Source organism: Brienomyrus brachyistius, unplaced genomic scaffold (genome assembly GCF_023856365.1).
Source record: "Brienomyrus brachyistius isolate T26 unplaced genomic scaffold, BBRACH_0.4 scaffold36, whole genome shotgun sequence".
NCBI classification, from domain to species: domain Eukaryota; kingdom Metazoa; phylum Chordata; class Actinopteri; order Osteoglossiformes; family Mormyridae; genus Brienomyrus; species Brienomyrus brachyistius.
The window spans coordinates 1,653,330-1,672,299 of NW_026042311.1; the positions used below are offsets into that span (position 1 = coordinate 1,653,330).

At 44.4% G+C, this 18,970-nt stretch overlaps 2 protein-coding genes across 7 annotated transcripts in view; both read right to left on the reverse strand.

Annotated features, from left to right (window-relative positions):
• LOC125721947 (uncharacterized) overlaps nt 1-18,970 on the reverse strand; it is a 235,463-nt gene that overhangs the window by 72,203 nt on the left and 144,290 nt on the right. The gene's annotated exons all lie outside the window — the stretch shown is intronic.
• Nucleotides 4,852-9,180, reverse strand: LOC125721943 (zinc finger CCHC domain-containing protein 3-like). 6 transcript variants are annotated; one of them, XM_048998179.1, is made up of 6 exons: nt 9,072-9,174; nt 8,402-8,512; nt 8,276-8,292; nt 7,705-7,797; nt 7,432-7,487; nt 4,852-6,797 (listed from the first exon to the last, which is right to left on the reverse strand). In XM_048998179.1, the coding sequence occupies exon 6, from the start codon at nt 6,725-6,727 to the stop codon at nt 5,546-5,548; it is 1,182 nt and encodes a 393-aa protein (XP_048854136.1). In that variant the 5' UTR covers nt 6,728-6,797; nt 7,432-7,487; nt 7,705-7,797; nt 8,276-8,292; nt 8,402-8,512; nt 9,072-9,174; the 3' UTR covers nt 4,852-5,545. The 6 variants fall into 6 exon arrangements, with proteins under 6 accessions (XP_048854136.1, XP_048854137.1, XP_048854138.1 ...); XM_048998180.1 differs by having other exon boundaries at nt 4,852-6,302; nt 6,399-6,797; nt 7,705-8,292; XM_048998181.1 differs by having other exon boundaries at nt 4,852-6,302; nt 6,395-6,797; nt 7,705-8,292.

Sequence of the window (18,970 nt, forward strand, 5' to 3'; positions counted from 1 at the left end):
CATCTTACACTGAAAAAGTTAGAAAAATAATGCAGTCATTGGTATAGAGTGTAAAGAGGAAGGGGCTGAGGACACACCCTTGAGGGGGTCCAGTGTTGTTGATCACAGTTGCTGATTTGGCTGTGCCTATCCTTACAATCTGTGGTCTATTGCTGAGGAAATTATGGACCCAACGGATGAGAGATGGGGATATGTTCAATTGAAGAAGCTTCTTGATCATCTGGTGCCGTTGAATGATATTAAAAGCTTAACTGGAGTTAATGAAGAGGACAGTAGCGAAGGTGCCTGGAGATTCAAGGTGTTGGAGAAGGGAGTGGAGGAGACATACTACAGTACCCTCTGTTCCGCTCTTCACCCAGGAGGCAAACTGGTCTGAGTCCAGCTGCGGTCTGACAGCTGGCTGGATGATATGGAGTATAATTTTCTTTAGGCATTTCATTATTATCGATGTGAGTGCTACTGGCCGGTAATGATTTAGCTCAGAGGGACGAGGTTTCTTAGTACCCGGGACGATGGTAGAAGTTTTCCGAACTTTAGGAATGATCACCAATCTATATGAGTTTCAGAGGATGGAATGAAGGATAGGAGCTTGTTCTGTGGCGAATAGCTTCAAAACTTTAGCTGGTACACGATCAGGCCTGGCAGCCTTGCCAGCTTTGCATCTGCTTAGCTGCTGCCTCATGTTCTCTACAGTAAAGGGAGGGTTTGTAGGATTGTCAGAGGGAAGGCCATTGAGCAGCTCCTCACAGACAGCAGAGTAGTCCTGGTTATCGAACATTGTATAGAAGGAGTTTAAGGAGTCAGCAAAAGTTGTAAGATCAGTGCCTATGGGATGAAGGCCATGGTAGGGTATTTGACCAGTGAGTAACCAAAAGGCCTGTTTGGTGTTCATTGTACTGAACTCCTGCTCCAGCCAACCCTTATATTTGAGTCTGGCATTGATTATCTCATTCTTTACTTGTCTACTGAGTGACTGGACAGAAGATCAGTCCTTGCATAGAAATGCTTTGTGTTTTTCCTTCAAGCTGTGCTTAACATGGGAAGTGATACTGGGTCTGTAGGTAGGATATCTCCAGACAGTTCTGGTGGGAATAGTGGAATAAATACAAAACTTGATGTAGTCTGTAATTACAGAAACTTTATGGTTTTGATCACCCTGGAAAATGTCCCAATCTGTATATGCAAGTGAACCTTATAGTCGTTCAATTGCCTCCTCCGACCAGAGGGTGGCCAGGTGCACATGCGGTTTAATGCGCTTCAGTTCTGGTTTGCAGTGAGGTAGCAGGAACACAACATTGTGGTCAGAGTGGCCAAGTGGAGGATGTACACGCGCGATGAAGGCGTCAGAGATGTTACTGTAACATAAGTCCAGAGTATTAAGCTTCCTAGTGGGAATATCCACATACTGATAAAAAGATGGCAAAACAGCGTTGACATTACAGTTGTTAAAATCACTCGCAGTAACTCCGGGGCGTCACGATATCTTGCCGTCATGGAGCTGGCGTCCTCACACACTAGCTCCGCCGCTGCCTTGGTGTTGGTGCTTGGTGGAATGTAGACACAGCTAATTACTACAGTAGGGAATTCCCACGGAAGGTAGAAGGGGCGTACAGATAGAATCAGCATCTCTGTCAGGTGTACAAACAATGCGGTGTACTTTAAGATTCGTGTACCAACGCTTGTTGACAAAGATGCAGACCCTACCACCCCACTTCTTACCTGACTGAGACGTCCTGTCAGTCCGCCAGATCATAAAATTGGAGAGAATAACCAGATTTGATTGGAGAGAATAACCTGAGTCTGAGATGGTGTCATCAAGCCAGGTTTCAGTCAGGGCAATAACACAGGTGATACCGCTCCACCCGACACTTGGCATGCAATAAGTCCATTTTATTCTGGAGTGAACATACATTAGCCAGTATGATGGGCAGTAGCGGTGGTCTGAAGGGTCTCCTCCTCAGCTTGGAGCGTACACCTCCTCGCCTACCTCTTTTCCTCAGGCGAAACTCCGGAGGAAGAGCAACTGCCGGCCTTGAGGTGATAGACGACCGCAGTTGGAGAAGCTCCCCTCTACTGTAGGTGAGTGGATTGTGTCCGCTCACTCTTCCGGCTGGAGTCATGAGGGGATTGTGCTGGATCCATCGGGTTGCCCCAGGAAGGCACGCTGCCCGGCTCCTGGGGTGCTCATCCCTTGCACTGGTGCTCCTGGCCACCACTGTAGGAAGTGGTTGTATAGGAAGTGGTTGTAGTCTTCCACTGATCCCAGGGAGGTTCAGGTCAGGGGACTGAGATGACCATGGCAGAAGCTTCATCCTATAGTCAGCTAACTATTTTTGTGTTGATTTGGACATGTGCTTAGGATCATGGTTCTGTTGGAAGATCCAGTGACGGCCCAGTTTTAGTTCCTAGTGTCAGTATTTTGTATGAATAAAATACAAAAAAATATCCCTTTGTCCACTGGTGTTCCCTTGTTGCCCTCACCCTGTTTGTCCCTTTATCCCATTCTCCTTTCCCGTGAATACTGTTACACTCCAACCCTAGACAGGATATCATAACAGCATCTTACCTATAGTTTTAAAAGAGATAAGGGATATTATTTGTCGACCTTTAATAATTTCATAAATCTGTATCTGTTGTTGTGGTACCTTCTGATTGGAAGCATGCTAATATAACACTCATATTGAAAAGGATAGAAGTAATCCATCAAACTATAGGCTTCTGGAAAAGTAATGGAAGCTATAATCTAAGACAAAATGGTAGACTACCCTTGGTGTGTATGTTGATGCTGCCATGTCCCACTCTCACAAATGTGGGGAAGCAATTAAAAAGGCCAGTAAGATATTGGGTTACATCTCTAGCTGTGTGTAGTTTAGGTCAAGGGAGGTGATATTTAGATTATATAATTCCTTGGTAAGAGCCCACCTAGAATATTGTGTGCAGGTTTGGTCACCTTACCGTTAAAACCATAACTGCTGATTTGAACTATTTGTGTGTTTTAAATGCACAATAGCGTTAAATTCATAAATCCAGCTTACCTTAAAAAGGACATTGCTGCCTTTAAAAGGGTTCAACGTAGGGCTACAAGAATGATTCCTGGTCTTAGAGGAATGTCTTATGAAGTGAGGTTAGCTGAGCTGAATCTATTCAGCCTTGAGCAAAGGAGACTAAGGGGGGACATGATCCAGGTATGTAAGATTCTAATAGGATTATTTTTTTCCATTACTGCAATTTGTCACACATGATTATATAACAGAATAGATGAAACCCTGCCTACATCTAACTTTCTCCCAGGGATTCACTATCCCAGTGCAATTCAATACAGTCAGTATCTACTGAGATGCTTGATATATTTTCTTTTTCATTGCATTATTGATGGACATAGAGGACAGAATTTGGCTGAGACAGCATTAGCTTGAAATTTTTATTACATAATAAATAGTCTTAAAATTCATAATTTTCACGACAGTGAAAAAGCCATCAGGCCATTGCAGAAGCCCAGGATGATATTTTCATCAATGACTGTCTTTGGTGGCTGTCGCGACCAGTATCTTTCTCTAGGCCAGTGGTGGGTCTCATATCCAGGCACGGAGAACGGGTCCTTATGCCTTTTTGACTCCCTTTGTTCCTGAGTAACAGGTTCCCTCCAAGATGACATGTTACACAGAACTGGGGCTTCTTCCTCCTTCTTTCCTTTACGGTTTAAGTTAAGCACTTTATTTTATCTAATTTTGAAATGCAGTCCTGTATACTTTTAAAACTTTTGTCATTTTAAACCTAGTAAATGAGAGAACATTATAAAACATATCGGCACTCATACATGTATGTTCAGCTCTATGTCACGTAACAATAAATATTGTCAAAAAGTCTTTGAATTGTACTGAATTAATTTTATAGTTAGATTTTGATTACATGCAATGTTGATACAACTAATAGGATACTTAATATGTCACACTAAAGAGTTAGACATTATGATCTTCCAGACCTTCGCTTCAAGAAATTCTCCAAATGGACCTCTTTAACTTTTAGCTGAATACCCCTGCCTTATGCGAACTACATTAGTTCTGATTGTATGTCGTCTCTGGCAAACATTTTCCTCTCGTTTTTATTTGTTGACGAAAGTGTTAATACGCTTCGTCATAGTCTTAGGTCTCGCAAAATCATTTTTATTTAGATATCGTCTCGTTTTAGTCTAAAAATAAATGTCGTTGACGATAACGATGATTATGGATGAAAATCAGTAACTGATTTTATTTCGAGAGAAATCGCCAAAAAAGTTTAAAACTGGTTTTTCTTTGCCACTCCCCAAGTACCAAAATGTATAAGTAACAGTGTAGCAGTGCATTGTGGAAGACCACCTTGCCCTCTTGTTCAGCAAATTGTCATTAGCAGTCAATGTTAGCCGGTTGATCAGTGTTAACCCAGGATCGCCCTGCCCCCGTCCCCATCACTGCGCTAATTCTTTTGTGGGGGACCCGCCCCCACCCCCCTGCAAAATGTATTTTGGGGGACTCAAAAATCAAGTGCCAATATTTAATCCTAGTTCAGAACTGTATAGAAGTCTACCACTTACCTAGCCATCTTGATCAAGAATGAGCTCCACTGGTGATAGGTCAAAGTTATATAATACTTGAAAATTCTAGAACTTCTATGACAAGATATGCACATAGCAACATGAATTCAGCCAATCAGCGCCCTTGAGTGAGATGCTGTCGTGGTTTTTTCTCCTTCCCCGCCAAATCAGAAGTCAGAGGTCCGCTTGTGCAGTATCCAGAATTCAGTCTTTATTGCAACAATTAAGTTACAACCAAGGCTGGACACGTAAAAGTGTGTCCAATACTGTTTTACACCAATTTTTATAAGTTCTTATCATTTAACAATATCTTGTCACTTAAGCATCATCATTCCTTCAGCCATTCACAATAATTGTTTTTTCCCTTAATCCACACCCCTAGGTCACAAGTTTGTCCATCATTTCTTTTACCGTTTGGTCTCTCGGCTGAACATAATGGTGGCGCGAGCAGCTCCACTTGGGTTTTTAAAAATGCTCAGCCGTGAACTTCTGGTGAACTCAGGCGAATCCCTTCCTTCAGTAGTAAACCTAGGCAGTTTCAGCCTTTTACACATTGTCTAACTAAAAGGTTGATAATATATTTATCCTTTAACATTGTGATAAAATATACGTTAATAAAAGAATATTCATAGATTCAGGACTAACATAAAGTAGATAACAGAATCTCAGACTAACAAAAGGTGCAAATACATACTCAGTTGATTATATTGTAATCAACACAAAGCAATGTTTATATTGTAATGATTACATCATGGATATTTGACACTTTTTAATAATATCATAATACTTGTATTCTACGTTATATAGTGCTAAATAATATTCCATATATTTCCCCCTTTGGGACTCCAAGGAGTCCCACACACAATCCTGTCCATCCAGCCTAGGAGGGAGGGCAAAAACCCTATGACCCAGGGAAATTCCACTCCCAGCCCGCCACAGGCACGGCCCCCCTTTGGGGTCCATGGCAGGCATGGCTCACAAACTACTAACACTGAGAATCAACCAACAGCAGCACAGGGGGTACATCAGGAAAGGGAGGGCCTCTAACATCGGGGAGGGGGGACACTGTCGGCCTTGGTCCCCGGCCGCCACTGCTGGCGAGGTGGCCGCCGGAGGGCTGGATGCGTTGGGTTGCGCCTCCCTTCTGCTCTTCTTCCTCCCCCGGGGGGATGCACCGCTCTTCTTTCGCCTGCTGCTGACGCCTGGAGCCAGGGCGAGCTGCTCCACCTTGTTCGGAGACCCCTCCTGCATTGGTGTCGCACTCGAAGGGGCCTCCTCCACCTCGACCAGGGCTTCTCCTCCTGCCCCCGTCGCCGGCTGTTCCTGCCCAGTCGTGGGGGCTAGAGCTCCCCCACCATTCTCCGTGCCGACTGCTCTGTTACCCGACAGAGCGTCGGCATATGTAGTCTTTTTCTGTGGGCAGGAACGAGCCAGATGGTCCTCGCCGTTGCATTGTTTGCAGCGACGGGGGCCCTTGCAGTCCCTGGCCATGTGCCCCGACTCCAGGCAGTTGCGGCAGCGCAGATTGGCGCATCCCTCCAGGGTGTGTCCAAAGCTGTGGCACTGCCGGCAGAAGGGAGGCTGTCCAGAATAAAAAAGGTATGCCTTATTGCCCTGTAGAGTAAAATAGGCTGGGGGGTGGCTAAAACCGCCTGCCCCATTAGCGTCTGGGCGCAGGCGGGCCTGGAACTGGCGTCGGCCAGTCCAGATCCCCAGCTCATCCCGGATGTCCCTGTGGCCAGGAAGAAGATCCACATACTTTGTCAGAAATTGGGAAACGGCCTCGGCGGTAACATGCGGGTTGAAACAATGGACTGTTATTACCCGCTTGTCGGGCCACCACAGCGGCTCGATGTTGTAACGTCCGAGGAGGGGGTGCTGGGCCCCCTCCTTGCTCCGCTCCAGGACCTTGGTGTAACTCTCGTCGGTGGACAAGGTGACCTCAAAGAATTGGAAGGGGCCATTCCGCTGTACGCAAAGAATACGAAGGCCCAGTGCTTTGAAGGCCACCTCCTGGATGAAGGCCAGCCGGTCGGGGAAGGTGCCCACCTCCTCCTCAGCCCTCCAGCAGAACCGGGCGGTATTCCGCAGGCCCCCGCCTGCTACCAGCCACAGCCCGCTGAAGGGCTTCCTCGATGGTCCGCCGGCCGTTGCCATCCGGGAAGGTCCACCGACGTCGCCGCTGGAGCAGAGTCCTTCTGCCGCCGTGGTCCCGCCGCCCGCCAATCTGGGATGAGTCGAGCAGAGCTAAACTATAAAAGCAGCTAAAAAAAAAAACACCAGTTCGCCCAGCAGGGCGGCGGACAAGCCACCAGCCACTGCGGGATCCCCAGCCTACTAAAAACAGAAATAAAAGCAGGGATAAAAGGCTAAAAAGGAAGGCACGGGTCGCCCCGTGGCAGCGGCGGTCAAACCACCTGCTGGTCATGCCTTAGGTTCACCGTGCCTCCCTCTAAAAAACCCGACGCAGTCCGTAAAAAAGCAGTAAAAAGTCAGTAAAATCCACTTGATCTTAGCCAAAAGGCCAAGAAGCGATACCCGCAGACTGCACCCCGCCGATTTTTAAATAATATTATGCTTGTACTACTTGCATTAACACAAAATCACAATCTAAAAGGCTGAAACACCATGCAAATCAATGCCAACCCAGTACAATAAGAATTTTAAGGATAACATTTAACAAATAGAACTACCTGCAGAACTATTACCCTTAAAACAGGCAAAAGAGCAATTCCACCAGCAAATACAATTATACACCATTAAAATCTAATTACATGGCCAATAAAACAATTAAAATGTTACCTTATATGCATGCCAATAAAAAGTTAAGACAAAAAGAAAAAGTTCAAAAAGGAACATACCCGCAGACTTCCGACCTCTGCACAAGGGTCGGGCTAAAACACTGTCATACACCTTCCTAAAACACATAAAAGCAGTAACCTTATAGGAATAAAATAGGTCAATCACAGAATAAACAGCACAACAGATAAAATAAAATGTTAATAATGTTAATACTGATGAATATGTGCTAACAGTGATCAACATCAAAAAAGTGCTCAGTAAATTCTGTACATGCCATTAAATAAAATCCAAACCAAATAAAACACAAGCACAGAAAAAGAAAGCAAACTTACATAAAACCCGAGGTGTCCTTTGTGTGCTTCAGGAAAGCACATCATGTCAACCCTGTAGGATGGATTGTCACCACCTAGACGTACTGGGGCAGCCTAGGATCAAGGCAGTTAGATGGATGTCAGCTTACCTCTAGGGGTAGGTCGTTTAGGTGGATGGCAGCTTCTTTCTGTGATCAGGGTGTTTGGGCAAATGTCAGCTTGCCTCTGAGATCAGAGTGTTTAGGTGGAAGCGAGGTTACCTCAGGGGTCAGGGGGCTGGGTCACAGGCAGCCTACCTCTGGGGTTAGGACATTTGCGTGACTGTGAGCTTACCTGAGGGGTCTGCGTGTTTGGGTAGACCGCAGCTTACCTCTGGGATCAGGGTATTTGGGTAAATGTCAGCTTACCCCAGAGAACAAGGCGGTTAGATGGAAGGTAGTTTACCTCTGGGATCAGCATGGTTGGGTGAATGGCAGATTACTTCTGGGAACAATGTGTTTGCGTGGATGGCAGCCTACATCTGGGATCAGGGTGTTTGGGCGGACAGTGGTTTGCCTCTGTGATCAGGGTGTTTCGGTAGACGGCAGCTTACCACTGGGATCAAGGAGCCTGAGTGGATGAAAACATACCTCTTTTATCAGAGTGTTTGGGTTTATGTCATCTTAACGCTGGAGTCAAGGCGCTTGGTTGGATGCAGTTGGTTGGATAAGAGCTTTACCTTTGGAATTAGGGCATCTGAGTAGATGACAGCTTAACTCTGCGATCAGGGTGTTTGGGTACATGTCAGCTTAGCTCTGGGGTCACGGTGTTCGGTTGGATGTGAGCCTTCCTGTGGAATCAGGGCGTTTGGGTGAACAGCAGCTCACCTCTGGGGTCACAGCGTTTGTGTGTAGGGCAGCTTACTACAGCTAACTCTCAATTAGTTTAACTGAATTTATCCAAAAAAATAATATTCATCTCTATACCTGACACACAAAATACTGTGACTTATATGTAATGTGGCATGTTGTAAATGCAACCAGTAATCAGAAGACAGTGTGACATGTGCTGCACACCAGGGCAATTTCAGAATCCCAAATCAGATCTGTAGTTAACACCAAGCTATGATAAACCAAGTGGCAACTATATACATGTATGGAAATCACACAACCCGAAAAACATATTAATACACAGGTATTTCTGACTCACTATCAAACACGATGTAAACTTCCCTGTAGTAGTTAATAGATTAACAGACACAAAAAACCCAGAGGTACACCAACGAAAACACAGTGCAATGCTTGTACCAACTAGCAAGAACTAGCTAACCAGCTAAAAAGTCGCAATTAACTTCTAAATTATCGAAACCCAGCTACATCGATAAGTACAAAAATTACCACGGAACATACATGTATTAGTTTAATAAAGTTTAAGCAGAAATTATCTAAATAAATCCGGCTTTGGTTTTGTTTGCCGGAGCTCGAACGCCTGACATGTCTTACTCAAAGGGCGCGAACTTCGGCTGGTTTGTGGCAAAGTAACCATGACAACCGCCTGCCGCTAGCGCCACACAACGTCGTTGACAGCAGTCAGACTCTCGCGTGTTTACGTCTGACTGACGCCGCCATAATGAGATTTAGTAGTACTAACGTTAAAAAAAAGCTCTTACCAACCTAATTTCACTGTAGCCTATGCACGGCAATTTATTTAGCTTTCAACAAACTTAATTTTACAGAACAGAATTTCTGTATTGCCTCATATATATATATATATATATATGTTCATTAATTAGGGGCGGCATGGTGGTGCAGTGGTTAGCACTGTCGCCTCACACCTCTGGGACCCGGGTTCGAGTCTCCGCCTGGGTCACATGTGTGCGGAGTTTGCATGTTCTCCCCGTGTCGTCGTGGGGTTTCCTCTGGGTACTCCGGTTTCCCCCCACAGTCCAAAAACATGCTGAGGCTAATTGGAGTTGCTGAATTGCCCGTAGGTGTGCATGTGTGAGTGAATGGTGTGTGAGTGTGCCCTGCGATGGGCTGGCCCCCCATCCTGGGTTGTTCCTTGCCTCGTGCCCATTGCATCCGGGATAGGCTCCGGACCCCCCGCGACCTAGTAGGATAAGCGGTTTGGAAAATGGATGGATGGATGTGTGGGTGTGGGTATCTGTATATAATTAATAAATCATTCATATTAATCAGATAAAAGGTAAAACACTAACCTGAGGACTGATTATGTTCAGTGTAGGATCACACATGCACATATCACAAAGCTTAAATTCCAGGTGGCCTGAGACAAGGCCTACCCTGGTACGAGAGGCACACATCGACCTAGGCCCCAAAGGGGGGTTTGTGACCCCACACACATAGATAACCAGGGAGGCCAGCACTCCAACTTTTATTGCTCAAAGTTTTAATGACCTACAGACAGCAGAGTGGACCCCAAGGACAGGGGTCCCTCGACTTGGCACACAACCCCCTCCCCAGACATCCTGCCTTACATACCACTCACCGAACAGACCAACACCCCAAAGAAAGTTTCTTTTAAGTTTGGCTTTTGTATATCTGTATATGTATTTACTCTTGACTACTAGTCTTAATATACAGATATGTACAGGTTATGTTCGAATGTGTCTTAACTTTTGGAGATTCTTTTTCTTTGTTTTACAAACCTTCTCCCCCCCCTTTTCTTTGCCACATTCCTCGGCAACCCTTATCTGATCTTTGTATTCTACCATGCCTATCTAAGGGTAAGATGTGCTTATGACATGAGAATATGTCATATAATGTCTGTATAAAGGGTAATATCTGTTGAGGTACAACCTAAACCACCTGTACCATATACTGGTGTGAGTAATAGAACATAACATAATAGCATAATATAAGTAATCATTAATTAATCATCACAGATGGTATTTGGTGTGAACCGCTAGGCTGGTACGGCATGTTTGGTATCAAACCGAAGGAAAATCACTCCAGTTTCCAAATCTGGTCAATGGTTACCACAAAAGTGGACATATCAAAAGTTACACCAGCCTAATGAAAATCACCATTACCAGAGAAGTCAGTCTGGTCATAAATCCCAAAAGGACTGATACCGACCCCCTTCCGAAAGCCCGCCAAATGGATGGTCAGCCATTGGTTTAGGACTCAAATTCCTGGTCACTCCTAATCACGAACCTTATGCTATAAAACCTGGCATCTCAGAACATCAGCGGAGTGGAGGAGAGCGGAACAGAGGAAACAAAGACCATCAGCCCAGGAGAAAATCGGGAGAAAAAGGGGAGAAAAAGGAGAAACAAGCAGCGTTCTTGAAGCCCGTCGGTGAAGACCCAAAGAACTGCAACTCAGCACAAGCTTCACCAGAAGAAAGAACCGGAGGGACTCCACTCCAACAACCGCTGCAAACACCGCGCCTCCCTGAGAGCCATCACCCATCAGCTCATCAGCCACTGCAACCAACTGCAAAGACCTCCCTCTTTCCTGCATCCAAGTAAACCAACTTCCTTTCCTTTCTAACAACCTAAACTGTCCTATTCACCTGCTATATTCCTTTAGGTTTATATTCCTACAAACTGCTTGCTTTGCAGAACAGTTTTTCCCTTTTCAGGTTAATCATTTTAAATCTGGTCATTGCATTTTCATGATTACATCGTTTGTGTCTATTCCGTTATTCCATGTTTATTGTTTGTTAGGTGTAATGTCTGTCTTATGTTAGTTGTAGGAATAAATGCATGTCTTTTACACAACTTCAGCCTCCGTCATTGAGTGCTCACAATAGTCCCTGCCTCTGTGCGATCTGGCTACTACGCTCTGAAACCTCTAAACTCGCCTGAAATATCGCGAGACTCTCTCTCATCGGCCGTGAGGGGAGCTTCGCTACCGATCGTTTACATTACCTGGTGACGCAGCTCGCTGGACGAGCCTACTAACCCAGGTTATTAAGCGATACTGGTTATTAATGAATCCCATTTAAGTCTCACATTAACAGATATCGGGGATTCGCAATTGAGTTTGGAGGAGCCGACCATTCGGCATAACAATTGGTTAATAATCAGCATTAAATAATAATTAATTAAAAGTTAATTAATTTCAAAACATATTGGTGGAGATATTAAAATTTACCTGAGCTAATAATTCCTACATCAGGGAGAAATGTACACACACTGAAATAAATTTGCAACATCAACCTGTCCAATGCTAGGATATTACCTTCATCAACTCAGCCAAGTCTGTGGCTAAGAATGGCATCACTGGTTCATCAGTTTGATATCTTGTCAAGAAAGGAGTGAAGGTCCTGGTGATAGCAGAAATGTAGAAATGTAGCTTTGCGAAGATGAGGGGGTCTGTCTGAGCAGCTTCAAGGGTGTCACACAATGCAGTTCCTGGATTTGGTAGCTTCCTCATTCTGACTGCATCCAGGTACCTGGTCAGAGACGGCCACACCTCCAGGGCTCTCTGCTACTGGTAAGTTTAAGCCATCGGTGGCTACAGGATGCAAGTGGAGGATGCAGTGAAGTCCTCTCTCCTTGCTGGCACACTATGGAAGAGAATACAAATGGCTTTCAAACTTCCTCTAGCTGCCATAAGGAGAAACCACATTTGCTGGCATTATATGGGGTTTGAAGGCCACAGCTCCCAACCACAATCAGCTGAGTGCCCTCATACTGCTCACGCTGTTCTTCATGAAGCAGTTATAAAAACTTCCAGTTTACATTTGGTCCATCCATGGAGACTGAAAGCAGCTGAAAACTGAGTGTCATTTATCAAGCATATATAGACTAGGTGATCATCTATCACAACAAGTAAAACTTAGAACTGCTGCACGGGAAAGTCATATTTTATTATTGTGAAATTTTCAAAAATGTGTTGTTTTTTTTAGATTTACACATTTTCCAGTTGAAAAATAAAATGTGTTCTCTGTTACAGATTCCAACACGAATGCAAGAATAATAATAATGCATCATTTCAAAACAAAACAGCTATAGTTAGACTACAGGTATTTAGATTTAGATATTAGTGTTGGCTTATAACTTACTTTAAAGTGGTGTAGTAAATCCTTGGGTGTTCTATGACCCATGAATTGGGATCCCAGCTATCTGGACTGGACTTGATTCTCTCTCCAGTAACAAGCATGCAGGTCCAGTTGCTTGGTTTTAGTTGTTTGGTTGAGGGTCTCATCAAACATCAAAGTAAAACTGGCACTGAGTTTAATGATGTCAGGAGCCAAATCAAATCTTGTGAAATAGGCTGTTTTGTCTTTACCACACGTGAAGTTTATTGCGATTTCCTAGTCGGGAAACATACAAATGTAACAACATAAAAAACTGAAACCCACTTTACCACGTTGTTCAAGTATTTTCCAGTGTCCTGGGCTTATTCGGGTTGTCAGTTTGCTGCAAATAGAAATTTGGAATTGTCAGGGGCAATATAACTACAGCTTTTCATGTAAACGGGATTAAAACTCTATGTAGGAATGAATGGACACACAGAAACACATCCCCAACTCCCTCATTAGCGCTGTAGGATTGGTGTCTTGTTACGCTGTGCAGGCACCACAGTACCTCTGCCTGGAGGGTAGCGCTGGACCCAAAGGTAGTCCTGAGGTCTGTCACTGTAACTGATGTGGCGGTCGCTGCTGGGTTCTGAGATGGAGCTGAAGTCTGAGAAACTGTTGAGACGGAACAGAAGTGAGAAATGGCAGGCGCCTGTTGGCGGGTTATGGCAGCAGCTTTGTGCTTCACGCTGTGCATATGTGACTCTACAGCTTTAACTCCCACTGAACCAAGTTTAAAAAGCTTCTTGCACAGCATACAGGGGGTCTCATAGCTATTACCTGGAACTGCTTTTAACCATGTCGCAAATGTGGGATTATCCAACCCAGTTAACGTTAAACTTGCACTTCTCCATGAATGACGTGTCCACTAGCAACAAACTGCTAATGTGCGTCCCTGAAATAGCGCCCCTCCCACAAACACAACCGGAAATGTTGGCGGTTCCGCTCATTCCGATCTCATACACAAAAATGCAAAACACCAATTAGAAATTCACCAAATTCTTTATAGATTACCAGAAAAACATATAGCAATCTTGTTTACTGGGTCTGTGGTATTTTAAGACCTTTGAACTCTGGATTTAAGGACTACTAGTCATTTTTAAAGATATTTAAGGCCTCAATTTTGGAAAATCCAGTGTAACATTTTTTAAGAATCTGCGGATACCCTGCTCTTATACATTAAAGACGAGGGTTTATATGAATAAAAAGACGCACATGAAGACTGTAATCTCAAGTGATCAACAGTAAACCTTCCATAATGATATAACGGTATTTAACACCTTTGTAAGATAGAGATGATGTTTCAGACAAAGCTGGAGAAAGTCAGGCAAAATCTTTCACTTTTACCTTTTTATTTAGATCATTCATCCTGAAGCTCTTGACTTGATAGGTTATTCAGATTATTTTCTACAGATTAGCATGAAGTCTCTCCTGTATTGAATTTGGTACAAAATTGTTGCTAATTTTCACGGAGCAAGACGACGCAGAAATACATAGAGGAAATAGTCAATGAATCAGATCTGAGAGACAGTGTAATTTCTGACCAATCAGAAATGAGTGGGCCAGGCTGCCCGTGGGCCTGGCCGTCTTCCATCCTGTAACGAAGCACTCTTTGCTAGGTTTGCTAAAGCTAAACTTTAGCGGTGCGCCCTTATCCAACCTCCAACCTTGGATAAGGTGAGATGCTTTTATTGTCACTGTGAAAATACAATGAGATGTCATTTGGAGCAAGCCTGTAGACGCCATAGTAAGCATAAAACTACAGACTAACACTTACAGAGTATAAATACAGATAAAATACATATAAAAGCTAAAGATACATACACCAAAAATAAAAAAGAATAAAAATAAAGAAAAAATTCTGGTGCTAGAAGCAAAGAAACCAGTAGCACATTGTCAGATATTACACAACAAAAGCGTAGCATTGAAAAGCTCCGGGCCGCTGTTCCCGCATGCACTGCCATTTTGGTTTTTGACTCTGTTTACGTTGGAGTGGATGAGTCAGATGGCTGAAGATAGATCACAACACTGCCATCTAGCGGTCAGGGGTTTAAATGCCAACAGAAAATGGAAAAAGTCTGACAAATTTTTGAGCTGATTAGCTGTGAATTTTGTAAAACAGCAGAGGCGGTTGGCTGGAGATGCACTAATGATCGGCTTGCAGGTAGTAGAACAATGACCAGCTGAGTCTTTCCTCAGTGTTTCTACTTTAAATAGCAAAGGGTATCATAACACACTTTAGAGTACTTGGTGCTTCACTCATTCTTCTATCTTGGTGCCATGTTTCACCATCTCTATCAGTGTCATCAGCATCAGTGAAAAGGTGTCTGGGATGCTGACCTTAGAAGCAGAGTTTCAAAGAAGAGCTGAGGAAAGGGGGGCAAAACTGGGCCAAGAGTAAGATGACAAAGTTTAAGAAAACCTCTGAACACTAGGGGATAAGAGCCTTAATGAAGGAAAGATCAGCAATTTGCTGTGAAGCACTTAAACTTGGCATAAGAAAAGAGAGACAACATAGCAGAGAATGGATTTGATCCCTCGACCTCTGGGTTATGGGCCCAGCACACTTCCTCTGTACCACTCTGCTGCATAGTTGGGGCTGTGTGAGTGTTTTCTTAGTGTGTCCACTTTAAACAGCAAAGGGGCTCTGGACACACATAATGGTACTTAGTGCTTCTTTTCAGAGACCCTAGGTTATAAAGCCCCTGTGAGGTGCAGCATGAGCCTTCCTCAAGCGATGCCTAATGTAAGCATGACAAGCAGGTAAAAGCTGTTGGCAATAGACAAAGTGAGACCCAGCAGAGGACATGGCCGTTCTAAGCCTCAGACCTGGTATGGTGATGAAGCTTCCTGTTACACTTTCTAATGCCTTGGTTCATCGCAACAATCAATATGATAAAGAGAAGGAGTCATCTTAGGTGGGACTAAAACCCACCCCCCCACTTTGGAATCCCCAGTACATAATGGGGGGGGGGGGGCATAATGAATTCTGAAGGTCCCCGTAGCCCTCAGCCCACTGGGAAGATGCCCAGTACGGAAATGACAGATGCTAAAATAGATGCTAAAGACTCAAATGGCCTAATTGTCAGTGTTTGTTATAGACACCTAATGTAGCTGCAGAGGAAAGCAGAATGTTGTATGACGACATCAGGATTATGAGTAATAAAAATGATGTGGTGGTTATGGGTGATTTTAATTTACCAGGGATACAGTGGGACACAGTCTCTGGCTCTTCTGTAAATGAAGTCGAGATGGTGGAAGTGGTACAGGATTGTTTTTTTACTCAGTTTGTTAACATCCCTACCAGGGGAGATGCCATTCTTGATCTTGTTCTCTTTAATAACCAGGACAGGATTGGAAAATTAGAGGTTTTAGAACCACTGGACAGTAGTGATCATAACATGGTTAAATTTCAGGCTAATTTTCGTGTCAGAAGAGCAAAATCCAAAAGAAAAAAGTATATTGTGAGGAAGGCAAACTTTAATGGTATGAGACTGAAAGCTAAGAATGACATTAAAAGTTTCTTCCAATGTTTAATCTCCAAAAAAGCTCTAAAAGCTGAAATCACCAATTTACAGGATAGTAAGGGCTTTATAATTGAAAATGAAATTGATATAGTAAATGAATTTAATGATTATTGTACACGGGTGTTCACGGTAGAGAACACAAATAACTCACCACCATTTAGATTAATTGAATTATTAGTTTTCCAGAAGTCCTTAAGCTCAAAGCTACAGGGTTTTTACAAACTGTATCAGCCTGAATATAATTGCTAGAATATAAAGTGCAATACAAATACAATTTATTATTATTATTATTAGTATTATTATTCTCAATGGAGCAGTGATCGAAGGACACCGGCAGATGTTGTGGCAGGTTGATTCTCCTGAGAACTCTCAGGAAGTACAGTCTTTGCTGCACCTTCCTGATCAAGCAAATTCTGTTATTTGTCCAGGTGAGGGCCACCGATATGTATGTGCCCAGGAACCTGAATGTTGACACCCTCTCCACAACTTCCCCATTTATCACCAGAGGCTGGTGACCCACCCTTTTCCTACTAAAATCAATGATGAGTTCCTTTGTTTTCTTCACTTTCCAAGTGAAGACAGGAGTCCGACAGGGGTGCTTGTTATCCCCGCTCCTCTTCCTCATCGCTATCAAGTGGATCATGAAGACATCCACCAGTGAATGCAGAAATGGAATCCAGTGGACCTTGTGGAGCCAATTGGAAGACCTAGACTTTGCAGACGATCTCGCTCTTCTCTCCCACAGTCAACAGCAGATGGAAGAGAAGATCAATGTGCTGGCAACCACATCATCACAGGCTGGACTCAACATCCACACGGAGAAGACCAAGATTCTTAAGACCAACTCCAACAGCAACAACCCAGTCACGGTGAATGGAAGTTCCCTGGAGGAGGTACAGTCCTTCACTTACCTGGGCAGCATCATCGACCAGCAGGGTGGAACAGATACAGACGTCAAGGCAAGGATCGGCAAAGCAAGAGCCGCCTTCATCGAGCTCAAGAACATCTGGGCTTCCAGAGAACTGACCTTGACCACCAAGATCCGACTGTTCAATTCCAATATGAAGTCAGTATTGTTGTACGGGGCCGAAACCTGGAGGAAACCAAAACCAACATCCGAAGAATCCAGACGTTCATCAACACCTGTCTCAGAAAGATTCTCCACATCCGCTGGCCAGACACCATCAGTAACACCAACCTATGGGAAAAGACCTACCAACCTTCAGTAGAAGCAGAAATCTGGAAGAGAAGATGGGGATGGATAAGGCATACCCTCCGCAAACCACAAACCAACATCACCAGACAGGCTCTCAGATGGAACCCCCAAGGCAAGCGGAAGAGAGGCCGTCCAAGAAACACCTGGAGACGAGACCTCGAGGCAGAAATGACAAGGATGGGCTACACCTGGAGTCAACTAGAAAGAATGGCCCAGGACAGAAACCTCTGGAGATCTACCTTTGGCGGCCCATACCCCGGAAGGGGTGGAGGGCGAAAATGAAAAAAAAAAAAATTATGTTATTATGGTCTGTTTTGATAATGGCACTACTGTGCAGGTTTTTAAACAGGCAGGAACAGAGCACACTGACAGAGATGTATCAAAGGTGTTTGTGAAAACCCCAGCCAGCTCCACGGCACAGTCTCTTAGCACCCGCCCTGGGACGCCATCAGGAGCAGCTGCTTTCCGTATGTTGACACTGCGAAGTGTCCGTTCTACATCAGTACTCTGCAGGATGAGCTCCTGCCTGTTGATGGCTGCTGCTGGGGCCGTAACAGTCTCTGTAGCCACCCTCTCATGGCAGCCGAAGAAGTGATCGAGCTCTTCGGCCAAAGGAACACTGTTGCCGGTAGATAAGTTGATACTGCTGTTTTGGTCTGTGATGTGCCATATCCCTTGCCATCCGCGCCTGGGATCGGAGCTGCCGAAGTGGCTCTCAACCCGCCTTCTATAGGTCGCCTTTGCGTCTCTGACGCCCCTCCTCAGCTCCGACCTGGCAATGCTGTATTGTTGTGCGTCACCCGACCTAAAGGCCATGTTACGGATCTTTAGCAAAAGACGAACATCTTTGGTCATCCATGGCTTGTTGTTGGGAAAGATACAACTTTGTTTTGTGCTGGTGACAATGACCATGCAGTATTTTATATAGTGAAGATCAGTGGAGGTGTAGGTGTCGATGTTAGCATCCTCGAATATGGACCAGTCAGTGTGGTCAAAACAATCCTGCAGCTGTTCAGATGCTCCCTCTGGCCACCCTCGTCTTACTCTAGGAGCTGGTTTCACCATGTTAATGAGTGGTCTATATGCTGGAGTTACATACAGGGAGATGTGGTCAGACTGGCCCAAATGAGGGAAAGCTGATACTGTAAAACCCTGCTTGATATTACTGTACACATGGTCTGCAGTGTCAGCTCCTCTTGTAGGACACTGAACATGCTGGTACAATTTGGGGAGCACAGTCTTCAGATTCGCTTTGGTTAAAATCACCTGCTATTATACACACCCCTGGCGGATGGGCACTCTGTTGCTTTCTAATAGGAGTTAGCAAGTAGCACAGAGCTATAGCAGTGTTAGCTTGGGGGGGGTATTAACAGCAGCGATCATAACAACCGAGTATTCCCTTGGTAGGTAAAAGGGGCGACACTTTACAATCCAATACTCCAAGTCCAGGGAGCAATGAGTGTCAGTGATTTTAGCGTCTGTGCACCAGCTGTTATTTGTGTACACACACAGT